The 12,188-nt window shown below is 43.8% G+C and overlaps 2 protein-coding genes across 2 annotated transcripts; one reads left to right on the forward strand and one right to left on the reverse strand.

The window, feature by feature from the left end:
• The first annotated feature begins 303 nt into the window (after positions 1-303).
• On the forward strand, positions 304-6,705 carry LOC121840998 (CUB domain-containing protein 1-like). Its single transcript, XM_042306646.1, has 4 exons — positions 304-325; positions 2,202-2,273; positions 2,675-3,055; positions 4,116-6,705. The coding sequence occupies exons 1-4, from the start codon at positions 304-306 to the stop codon at positions 4,349-4,351; spliced, it is 711 nt and encodes a 236-aa protein (XP_042162580.1). The 3' UTR covers positions 4,352-6,705.
• A 645-nt stretch (positions 6,706-7,350) lies between these two features.
• LOC112227861 (zinc finger protein 394) lies at positions 7,351-9,723 on the reverse strand. Its single transcript, XM_024392815.2, has 2 exons — positions 9,391-9,723; positions 7,351-8,521 (listed from the first exon to the last, which is right to left on the reverse strand). Exons 1-2 carry the CDS (start codon positions 9,641-9,643, stop codon positions 7,644-7,646), a joined length of 1,131 nt encoding a protein of 376 aa, XP_024248583.1. The 5' UTR covers positions 9,644-9,723; the 3' UTR covers positions 7,351-7,643.
• Positions 9,724-12,188: the final 2,465 nt, after the last annotated feature.

Consider the following 12,188-nt stretch of genomic DNA (forward strand, 5'->3'; position numbering starts at 1 on the left):
TATGTTTGTGAAAGGAGAGAAGAATCTCTCTCAACAAGCTCCTTGCATCCCCTTTTGTTGATCCTTCTTGCTGCTCCTGTTCACTGTCATTATCCCCGTCATCGCTTATACTCGCAGGGAACACTCCTGCATCGGTCAGCGCTCACATTCTGCCGCCCACCAGCCAGTTTGAGAGATTCCTGGACGGCTCTCCAGGTCTCCTTTGAGCGCTGCACCCACTCCTACACCGCAGGAGCCTCGGTCTGGCTCTGATGCCACGGTGCCAGGACCGGCTGGTAGCCCAACACGCACTGGAAAGGCGACATGTTCGTGGAGGAGTGGCGGAGTGAGTTTTGAGCCAACTCCGGTCATGAGTGGCGGAGTGAGTTTTGAGCCAACTCCGGTCATGGGACGTACCTCGCCCATTCTCCTGACCGGTCCTGGCAATACGACCGCAGAAACCTACCCACATCCTGGTTCACTCTCTCCACCTGCCCATTGGGTGAAAACCTGAGGTCAGGCTGATTGAGACCCCCAGACGCTCCATGAACGCCCTCCAAACTTGGGACATGAACCGGACCCCGATCAGAAACGATGTCCTCAGGCACCCCGTAGTGCCGGAAGACGTGGGTAAACAGGGCCTCCGCAGTCTGCAGGGCCGTAGGGAGACTGGGCAACGGGAGGAGACGGAAGGACTTCGAAAACCGATCCACAATGACCAGGATCGCCGTGTTCCCCTGGGACAGGGGAAGGTCGGTGAGAAAATCTACCGACAGATGTGACCAAGGCCGTTGTGGAACGGGGAGGGGCTGTAACGGGGAGGGGCTGTAACTTCCCTCTAGGCAGGTGTCTAGGAGCCTTACTCTGAGCACACACCGAACAGGAGGAAACATAAAACCTCACGCCCCTCGCTAAAGTGGGCCACCAGTACTTCCCCCTAAGACCCTGCACTGTCCTCCTAATTCCCAGATGACCCGAAGAGGGTAGAGTGTGGGCCCACCAGATCAGTTTGTCACGAACACCAAGTGGCACGTACCTACGTCCCGCTGGACACTGTGGGGGCGCAGGTTCCAATCATGACGCCCGCTCGATGTCCGCGTCCACCTCCCATACCACCGGTGCCACCAGACAGGAATCCGGGATTATGGGAGTAGAATTAATGGACCGCTCCTCGGTGTCATAGAGATGGGACAGCGCGTCGGCCTTAGTGTTAAGGGAACCCAGTCTATAGGAGATTAACCTAAATCTGGTGAAAAACATGGCCCACCTTGCCTGACGAGGATTCAGTCTCCTCGCTGCCCGGATGTACTCCAGATTACGGTGGTCAGTCCAGATGAGAAAAGGGTGTTTAGCCCCACTATCGTATCCTAGCAGCACATCCCTTTGTTCTTTTTTTCTACAATCTATAGGAGCAGTTTGGTTTGTAATGATATAGCTAGGTAGGCAGAATAATGTTTAGTCAAGCACCCAGAAGTTGTGGTTTACACATCTTATCCCAGTGTCAACAGTGACAGCTGGACTGTAATAGCTGTACATGTAACAGCGAGGGACAAATAGGGCTTCTGTCACGCCCTGACCTTAGAGATCCTTATTATTCTCTATGTTTGGTTAGGTCAGGGTGTGACTCGGGTGGGAAAGTCTATGTTTTCTATTTCTTTGTTTTTGGCCGTGTGTGTGTGTGTGTGTGTGTGTGTGTGGTTCCCAATCAGAGGCAGCTGTCTATCGTTGTCTCTGATTGGGGATCATGTATGAGTTGTCATTTTCCTTTTGGGTTTTGTGTGATCTTGTTTTCTGTTTAGTGTTTTTTGCCTGACAGAAATGTTCGCTTACGTTTTCACATTTGTTATTTTGTTTGAGTGTTTTTTGAATATTAAAATCATGAACATTTTCCACGCTGCGTCTTGGTCTACTCTTCATTCAACAAACGAGAGTCGTTACAGCTTCCCAGTAACATCTCCATTGTATTTTCTGACACTTCATCAACATATCATTGTCCCTCAGCATTTTCTGTCCTCAAAGTGACTTTACCGGAAGGGACATCATCTTCGGAGTTGCTCTCTCCAAACTACCCGAATAGTTTCCCTGACGATGACCTGATGGAGTGAAAGTTTGTGGTCCCTCCCAAACACAACACTACGGTTGTCTTCCTGGGTCAGACCCAGCCGCTGTGCCTGAAGGAGGAGCCGGCCGTGAAGTATCACCATGGTAACGGTGGTTTGCAGTGGTGAAGAAGCTGTCGGACCTCCAGCCGGCCAAACGCCGGGACTCTCAGTTGTCCTTCCAGGACTGCCCAAGTCAGGAGCTGCTACTGACCGCCATCAGAATCATAGGGAACTAAGGCCTAACTAGTAACCCTGCTCTGCTCTAAGTTATATAACCATAAGCATTATTATTAACACTATGCTGCTCGCCCAGTCACTAACTTCTCATTGTGTTGGTCTGGCTTGATGTCGTAGAAGAATAACATGATATACCGTTCAACATGTGTGTGACTGTGGCCTTAAGCCCCAACTAAACAATTACTGCAATTCAATGCTACATTTTTGCTTCCCTTACACTTGAAACAATATCTGGAGTGTGACAATTAGGATGAACAAATACTTTGTCCTTCTTTAGATCCTAAGGCACCATAAACTCATTGTATATATTCAACTTTATTTTGGTTTGTATCCTTTAACTCTTCTCCATTTCTCAGAGTGCCGTCAGTGGAGGGACTGCCCAGCAGCAGCAGCCCCTGTCCCTCTGACGGTGCCCGTCCTGGAGAGGTGTCTTCCCGCCCCCATGGGCAGTGTCACCTGGATCCTCCGTCCCCCTCAGCATGGCACGGTAGAGCTCCTGCCCACTACTGGCAACCTCAGGCAGGCCCTGCCAGAACAACCCTGCAACGGCTCTGTCACTCTCACCGTGGCCGATGACGGCACCACCGTGGGTCAGTTCTGCCCTCAGGGAGCCATAAACAAAGTCCAGGTCCACACCAACGTGTCCATCACAGCTTCAGCCTCGACAATTGGAGGGAAAGAGAGGTGGCCATTCTCTCACCCTTTACTCAACATCTCCTTCACCAGGGAGATTGCAGGTAACATGTTTTAATTAAAGGTGTAACTGTGCTGTTATTGTGAAGTGGAAACGCCTAGGAGCAACAACGGCTCAGTGGTAGGCCACACAAGCTCACAGAACGGAACCCCAGAGTGCCGAAGCGCGTAGCGCGTAAAAATCGACTGTCCTCGGTTGCAACACTCACTAACAAGTTCCATACTGCCTCTGGAAGCAATGTCAGCACAATAATTGTTCGTCGGGAGCTTCATGAAATGGGTTTCCATGGCCGAGCAGTTGCACAATGCAAGATCACCATACACAATGCCAAGCATCGGATGGAATGGTGTAAAGCTCACTGTCATTGGACTGTGGAGTGGAAAGGAGTGGAAAGGCATCCTCTGGAATGATGAATTATCCTTCACCATCTGGCAGTCCGACGGAAGAATCTGGGTTTGGCGGATACCAGGAGAATGCTACCTGCCCGAATGCATAGTGCCAACTGTAATGTTTAATGAATGTGGAATAATAGTCTGGGGCTGTTTTTCATGGTTCGGGCTAGGCCCCTTAGTTCCAGTGAATGGAAGTCTTAACACCACAGCGTACAATGACATTCTAGATGACACTGTGCTTCCAACTTTGTGGCAATGTTTCAGCATGACAATGCCCCGTGCAGAAAGCGAGGTCCATACAGAAATGGTTTGTCGAGATTGGCGTGGAAGAACCTGACAGGCCTGCACAGAACCCTGACCTTAACTCCATCAAACACGTTTGGGATGAATTTGAATGCCGACTGCGAGCCAGGTCTAATCGCCCAGCATCAGTGCCCGACTTCACTAATAATCTTGTGGCTGAATGGAAGCAAGTCCCTGCAGCAATGTTCCAACATCTAGTGGAAAGCCTTCCCAGAAGAGTGGAGGCTGATATATCAGCAAGGGGGGGGACCAACTCCAAATTAATGCCCAGGATTTTGGAATGAGATGTTCAGTGAGTGGGTGTCCACATATACTTTTGGCTATAAAGTTACATCTTTAATAAATTGTTTTATATAAAAGTAGCACTGTAACTGCAAATATGTTATTCTCCCCCTGGTGTACACACAGAGAGATACATTGTCACGGTATGCCCAAAGCAAGGAGTACCAACTCTCCTGGCCACCCCTAGTTGGCATGTGGGAATGAAGTCCTACTCCACTGTGTCCTGGATCGTCGATGTCCCCTCTAAGCTGGAAGCCCACCTCATGTTCGACAACATCAGCCAGCCCAAGTGCAGCAACCGCCACACGTGCATCAGGTACAACCAGAAGAGGATGGGTACCCCTCTGAGACGTCCTCGCTAGGTTTTTTCATTCTAGGGAGTTTTTCTTGGCCACTGTGGTCCTGCTTCTTCCTTGCTTGGTCGTGGGGTCCAGGCCAGATTACTGTAAAGCACTTTATGATGTGCTGTAAATAAATACATTTGATTTGATCAGGGTGCAGATCCTGGGCTCCCTGGAGGAGATGTACAGCCGGCGGGAGGACGAGGAGGCAGGCAGGAAGATCACTGTCTCAGAGAGCTTCTACCTCAACATGTCCAACTGTATGCCTGAGAGAGGAGACTTCAGCATGCTCACACAGATCACACTGCACAAGGATAAGAGTGAGTGACTGACCGTGTGGAGCAGTCATCATGATAAGCAGTGTTGTTCTATCTCCTCTCACTCCCTTCTTCCTCTGGCCCTCTCCATAGGTTGTTTGTTTAAAGTGAATTTGAAATTGCAGTGAAAATCTAACGCTCAATGTTTCTCAGCATTTCTCTGATATTTTGTTCATTCTGGTCTTACTACACTGAGTATACCAAAAATGAGGAACACCTTTCTAATATTGAGTTGCACCCCTCCATTTTCCCCTCAGAACAAACTGAATTCATTGGAGCTTGGACTCGCTCAGTAGGTAGGATTATGCAGCTGCCTGTGGCGGCAGATTGACGAGGGTGGCATTTTATGAGCTAAACTGGCCATTTTATGAGCTAAACTGACCAAACAATGACATTTTTTCTCAACCAGTGGCATATGGGATTTTTAGGTGAGCGTTGATGCCGCCCTGTGATAAGCAGTGCCCACTTTGCTTGTCCATTCCCAGTGAGTTTGTCCAGGGTTCTGTTGGAGACACATCGCTATGGCTCTGTATCATCATTCCGTCCAAAACATTATCGGACATGAGTCATGTAGCAGATATAGGATATGGTAGAACGAGTATGTGGCCTTTTCTGTAGCCTACAGACTGGAGAGAAAATGTATGATAATGTAATGTGACAGACACTTTTTTTACATCATGCAGGTTTCTCCCATCAAAATGCCTAACCTAAATGGCGCTCAATCAACAAAAAAATGCGCTGTAATGTTAACAACATATCCTAAAAACAGGACAGGTCAAAGTTAAATGGACAATCACAACTGTTGTCCAGGAGTTTCAACCCATTGCTGTGATCAGTGGTTTCAAGTTTGTATCCCTCCATTTTTGACAAGCTGATCATAGCGGAAAAAGTACTTTCGCATTTCACGCTGATAATCAGAACTTAAATAGCCAAATTGATTAGTCACAGGAATCCGTACTAATAAAGCCAATGCAACGGCCTGTTTTACAAACAGTGGGCCTAGTACATGGATGGGAATTCATCAAATTCCATTGGGGGCCACATGGTAGGCTACACCCCAGTAAGCACGAGCCGCCATCTTTTGGAAGTCTTTTTTTTGGTCCTGTCATCATTTTTTGTGTTTTACAAACGGTAGGCTTACCAAATAGATGGGCATTCATATAATTCAATTTCAGGCAACACTGTAGGCTACACCTCAGTGAGCTTGGAAGCACGGACCAATGCCTTTTGGGTGACCTTTTTTGGTGCAGGCTTTTAAACTTTTTTTTTTCACTTACTGGGAGTATTCTAGTTTTGTGGTAGCAACATTTTTTGGTCTTGCCTAGGGTGTGGTGGAATTATTCTAATCAAATGAGAGACTTTTAGATTTCTTCAAAACAATTGAACTTTATTATTTAATTAGTGCCGTAATGGAGTTGGTCAGTAACCACCCTGGAGGTCATCCCTGAGAACTCAACCAGCGGGACTAAGCCACAGCATTTTATAGCAAAGTCCAACCTCCTGGATGTTCATGACAAATCACAGATGAGAGAATTTATACAAAGGTACATTGTGCTCTCATGCAACAGACATCACGATTACATCGCAACTGGTTTCTGTCTCAAGGTCGTTTACTGCTTGTTTATACAGAAATAGTAATGTAACATAGACACGAGGTCATTCGCTCAAATGATTTAAGTTCAGTGTTCATCTGCATATGGGAGAGAAAAAGGAGATTGGGTCTCCCTGGCACCGACATACAGGCACACAGACACTAATCATGGAATGGAATGTCTTATTACCAAGCCATCGTAAATCTACTGTCAGCGTTAAAATCTCAGCGGCTCCTCTAAGAACACTGTTCTAAGAACACTATTCTGTTGCCTATTAGATATAACAGTCTGAATGTACTAATATAGGGATACATTCTAATATTAAAGTGATGTGATTAACATGTTGTAATTCTACGACAGGCGGCAGAACGGCAAGGACCGGCCCTGGTTGAGTCAAGTTGGCTGGATGTCCTTTGGGTGGTGGACCATTCTTGACAAACAGGGGAAATTGTTGAGCGTGAAAACCCCAAGCAGCGTTGCAGTTCTTGACACAAACCAATATGCCTGGCACCTACTACCATACCCTGTTCTTGTCCAAGGCTTAAAAATCATTCTTTAACCTGTCTTGTCCCCTTCAGCTATACTGATTGAAGTGGATTTAACAAGTGACATCAATAAGGGATCACAGCTGTCACCTGGATTCATCTGGTTAGTCTGTCATGGAGTGTTCCTAATGTTTTCTATAATAAGTGTTATCAGCCTCCAGATTTGAAACATTATTATGTTAGTGAGTGGGTTGATAATGGTATGTCAGGGAATACTGACCTGTGTGTGTGTTCCTGTTCCTAAGACCTGCTTCTGACCAGCATTCTGAGTGTGGTGGCAGCTCTGCTGGTTCTCATGGTGGTTATGTTGGCGGCTGTGGTTTGTGTGGTCATCAAGTAAGTAACCTTTTCTCTAGGCCTTCATGATAAATGTTGGAATGGTTTCTCAGACAGATTCATCCCCAAGAAGAAAAAGTAGCAGGAGCAACACCTATTTGTGGTTATAATCTTTCCTTTTAAAATAGAGCTTAATATCCATTGAAAGTGCTTTTTAGTCCAGGATTAGGCTTAATCTCTGTCTGAGAAACCAGCCTTTTGAGTACATATGGTAACTATGCATTAGAAGGTACACTCTCCATTCAATAGTTTATTTGATATAAAAAAAATACATTTCAGGATACACAGACTGCATTGGGCCTCACTCAGGCTTCCTTTACTAGGATATGGAACTGCAACATTTTACCAGAGTCACTTCTTTAGCAAAAACTGCTGTAGTGTTTTAATCAAGTTGATCACGACAATATAGGCTACTCCTCCCTCACATTGTTTTTACAATTTCAAAATAAAAAAAGACTGCTTGTAAAGGCTCAGGCTGGAGGTCATAGGCCCAGATCGGGCGGTCTTCAATTTTCAATCCTGATCAAGAGTCCTGGTGTGAGTCAGACCCTGGCGAGTATCGAAAACGTTCTTTACACACAAGACAGCGATACAGTTTGTGATTGCTCATATGCTCTTCCAGCAAAACCTCCTCATCCTCTGTGAAGCATATACCACAGATGTAACAAGAAAGTGATCCTGTACTTGCAACATGAAAATGTAGATGTTCTTTCAAACTTTCTACAGACTCAAAGGTTCTTCCGCAGATACCACACCGAGATAGCTGTCTATGGGCATGAATCACTAGAGACGTCATGGTGATGAAAGGTTTTGCACATATTCTACAATGACGAACAGCATTACCGGGGATAGGGGATTTCAAATGGGACAACTTTGTGGATTCTCTGACTTTAGTACAGAATCTTGGTCCAACTTCTGTCTGTGTTCTCTTTGACTTGAGTGGAGGTCCTTCACTCTCTATCCAATCAACACTATCACCACTCTCAATCTGAGTATCAGACCAGTCTGAATTGACTGCAAATGGGGGCTGAGAGTCACTGTTACTGACATTTTCTGTTTTAATCTGTTCAATTTGCATTGTGGTGCTGGGTAGCTCATCCCTGTCTGTGTTTTCTTCACATTGGGTTAAAACTTGGTAAAGATGTGAGGACTGACTTGGGTTCTGATTACAGTCACCTTTTACTCTGGTAGTAGATATGCAGGCTTCTGTATCAGCAGAATCATCAGTATCATCAGTATCATAATCCATTGCTTGAAGCTGCTCTTGTCCCTGACTGATGACCCATAGCTCCTCCTGTTCCACTTTACTCTGAGAAGGTTCCTCCTGCCCCAGACCAGGACTACAATCCTGCTGCTCAGGAGAAACCTCTTCAGAGATGGAGAGAGTGAGCTGCTGGAGGTCTGTGGGGAAAAAGAACATGATATATTTAGCTAGTACATTCTAATGCTGAGATGCTGGCTTACAAGAAATGTGTTCTAGCCAGATGTAACTTTTGTGTTGGAAACTGGAAGGTACAGTTGTATAACTGCCTACAGATCATTTGTTAGTTCGACATAATGTGATATTTTTGTGTAGGTAAAATAAGTGATGCGAGAAAAGGCGATGCAAACGCTTTTATGCGCAAATATTGATATAATAAACATCACATCTAAGTAAAGTTGGAGTCACGAGATGATATGGTGTATGGTCGTCTATGACTCGTGAAACCATGCAGTTTATTAGGCAACAGATTAAATAAATTATGAATTTCACAGGGTGGTGAATAATATCGAATAATATTATTCTGATGACGGATGCTTGACAAATAAAAATATTCTCGCTATTTTCCATAATAATCTCATGTAGACTAGTTTACCCGCACCGCCTGTAGTGTAGGCTATATATTGAGCTGTTGGCTAGAACACACGTGCCAAGACCAAAGTAGACACATTTGCTATTTAACAGGACAATGTTTGTGACGAAACTATTGGTAGAGTTGAAAATGTGATGGAAACATATAGAACATTTGATTTGTATTCGGTACATGAAACCTTAAATGAAAAAGTACACTGTGTGCACTACGTCGTCACACACTCCGTTTGGTGGAAACACTACTGGTGGGGAAAATTCAAATTTTCTTCATTCTGATTTTTGAATGAAAAACGCATGAAAATCTGTCTCCAATTGGATGAAATTTTTGCTAGTGATGACTCAAATTTAAATGCTCAACATGCATTAGGTATCTGTATAAAACGATGGTTGTTACGGGCTTAGCTAATAAGTAACACACCTTCTAGTCTCTGTAACTTTATTTCTGGTTTAAGAACGACATCCAGCAGCCTCTGTAGCCGGGCGTTCACTTCTTCCGAACGGGACATTTTTTCCTGGAACTCTGCTATCGTTCGGTCTTTCTCCTCTTTTGAACGGCATAATTCTTGCTGGTACTCTGCTATCGTTGTTTCAACTGCCCCGAATAGCTCGTCGACAGCCGCTTTTAATCGCCTGTTAAGCAACATTCTCAATGATTTTATGTTAGGCAACATTTTTGTTTGTTATCTAGCTGAGTAGCTGCTAGCAAGTGTTGTTTTTCCTGTTCCACGCGCTCTTTTTCGAAACACATTTTTACACTATCACCACCTGCTGGAGTGGAGTGTGACGGTGGAGTGTTGTGGAGATAATTTATTTGATTTTATTTAACCTTTATTTAACTAGGCTATTTGTATTTTACTTGTACCGTAGCTAGTCTATATTCTATAGCTACACTCCTAGGTATTTTCTATTACACATTTTTTTTAAATAAGGGATTACTTGTATGTATGACATTGTATTGTATGTACCATAGCCCTTCTATTCATATTTTATCAAGTTTCCTGGCATGTACAGTACCAGTCAAAAGTTTGGACACACCTACTCAATCAAGGCTTTTTCTTTATTTTGCTATTTTCTGCATTGTAGAATAATAGTGAAGACATCAAAGCTATGAAATAACACATATGGAATCATGTAGTAACAAAAAGTGTTAAATATATTTTAGATTCTAGATTCTTCAAAGCTACCCTTTGCCTTGATGACAGCTTTGCACAATCTTGGCATTCTCTCAATCAGCTTCATGAGGTAGTCACCTGGAATGCATGTCAGGTGTGCCTTCTTAAAAGTTAATTTGTGGAATTAATTAGATTCTTAATGCATTTGAGACAATCAGTTGTGTTGTGACAAGGTTGGGTTGGTATACAGAAGATAGCCCTATTTGGTAAAAGTCCAAATTATGTCAAGAACAGCTCAAATAAGCAAAGAGAAACGACAGTCCATCATTACTTTAAGACATGAAGGTATGTCAATATGGAAAATTTCAAGAACTTTGAAAGTTTCTTCAAGTGCAGTCGCAAAAAACCATCAAGCGCTATGATGAAACTGGCTCTCATGAGGACTACAACAGGAAAGGGAGGCCCAGAGTTACCTCTGCTGCAGAGGATAAGTTCATCAGCCTCAGAAATCAGTAATTAACTGCACCTCAGATTGCAGTCCAAATAAATCAAGTTCAAGGAACAGATACGTCACAACATCAACTGTTCAGAGGAGACTGTGTGAATCAGGCCTTCATGGTCGAATTGCTGCAAAGAAACCACTATTAAAGGACACCAATAATAAGAAGAGACTTGCTTGGGCCAAGAAACAAGAGCAATGGACATTAGACCGGTGGAAATCTGTGATTTGATCTGATGAGTCCAAATGTGAGATTTTTGGTTCCAACCACCGTGTCTTTGAGAGACGCAGAGTAGGTCAACGGATGATCTCTGCATGTGTGGTTCCCACCATGAAGCATGCAGGAGGAGGTGTGATGGTTGGGGGTGCTTTGCTGTTGACACGGTCAGTGATTTTATTTAAAATTCAAGGCACCCTTAACCAGCATGGCTACCACAGCATTCTGAAGCGATAAGCCATCCCATCTGGTTTGCGCTTAGTGGGACTATCATTTGTTTTTCAACAGGACAATGACCCAAAACACACCTCCAGGCTATGTAAGGGCTAGGAAGGACCAGGAAGGAGAGTGATGGAGTGCTGAATCAGATGACCTGGCCTCCACAATCACCTGACCTCAACCCAATTGAGATGGTTTGGGATAAGTTGGACTGCAGAGTGAAGGAAAACCAGCCAACAAGTGCTCAGCATTGATGGGAACTCCTTCAATATTGTTGGAAAAGGATTCCAGGTGAAGCTGGTTGAGAGAATGCCAAGAGTGTGCAACGCTGTCAAAGGCAAAGGGTGTCTACATTGAAGAATCTAACATCTATTTTGATTTGTTTAACACTTTTTGGGGTACAACATGATTCCATATGTGTTATTTCATAGTTTGTAGAATGTAGAAAATAGTAAAAATGAAGAAAAACCCTTGAATGAGTAGGTGTGCCCAAACGTTTGACTGGTACTCTATGTGATTCACTGGAATATATGATAATCTATTGTCTGTCAAAGAAGCCCACATTCTTTGATACAGTTGATAATGTCATGTGTTTTGGCTGTGGGCACCTTTGCACTGCATTGGGAAAGTGTAACTTCTTATTTGAGCAGCACCCATGCTAAGTTTTTTATGTAAAAAATGTTTGCTTTCAATTTATTTGAAGGGTATGTAAAGAATGTTGATTTTTTTTCACTGAATGTTGTAATTTTTAAAAATGTAGTTTGAACAGTAAGGACCAGTTTCATTGATGTAGAAAAACCTATTCTTGGACTAAAAAGCACTTAGTTTCAGTTGATTTCTCAGTCCTTTTTTAAGGAATAGGTTTAATCTGGGTCCTGGAAACCAACCCTCAACTTTTAAATAATCTTACTTTTGAATGAATGATAATGGAGATGAACATACTTTGTGTATTTGTATATTTAATTCAGTTTACAGTGAATGTGTAGGAAGATAACGTAAAGGTAAAAATTTATGGTCATAAATCAACAAAAAAAATCACACACTAAAATCAATGTTTATTCGTCATATGCACAAGATACAGGATAAACAGTGAAATGAAATGCTTACTTGCAAGCTTCCTCAACATTGCAGGAATAATAAAATGAGTGGTAAATCTAGAGCACTCCAAA

This window comes from Oncorhynchus tshawytscha, linkage group LG03, assembly GCF_018296145.1.
Source record: "Oncorhynchus tshawytscha isolate Ot180627B linkage group LG03, Otsh_v2.0, whole genome shotgun sequence".
In the NCBI taxonomy this organism is placed as follows: domain Eukaryota; kingdom Metazoa; phylum Chordata; class Actinopteri; order Salmoniformes; family Salmonidae; genus Oncorhynchus; species Oncorhynchus tshawytscha.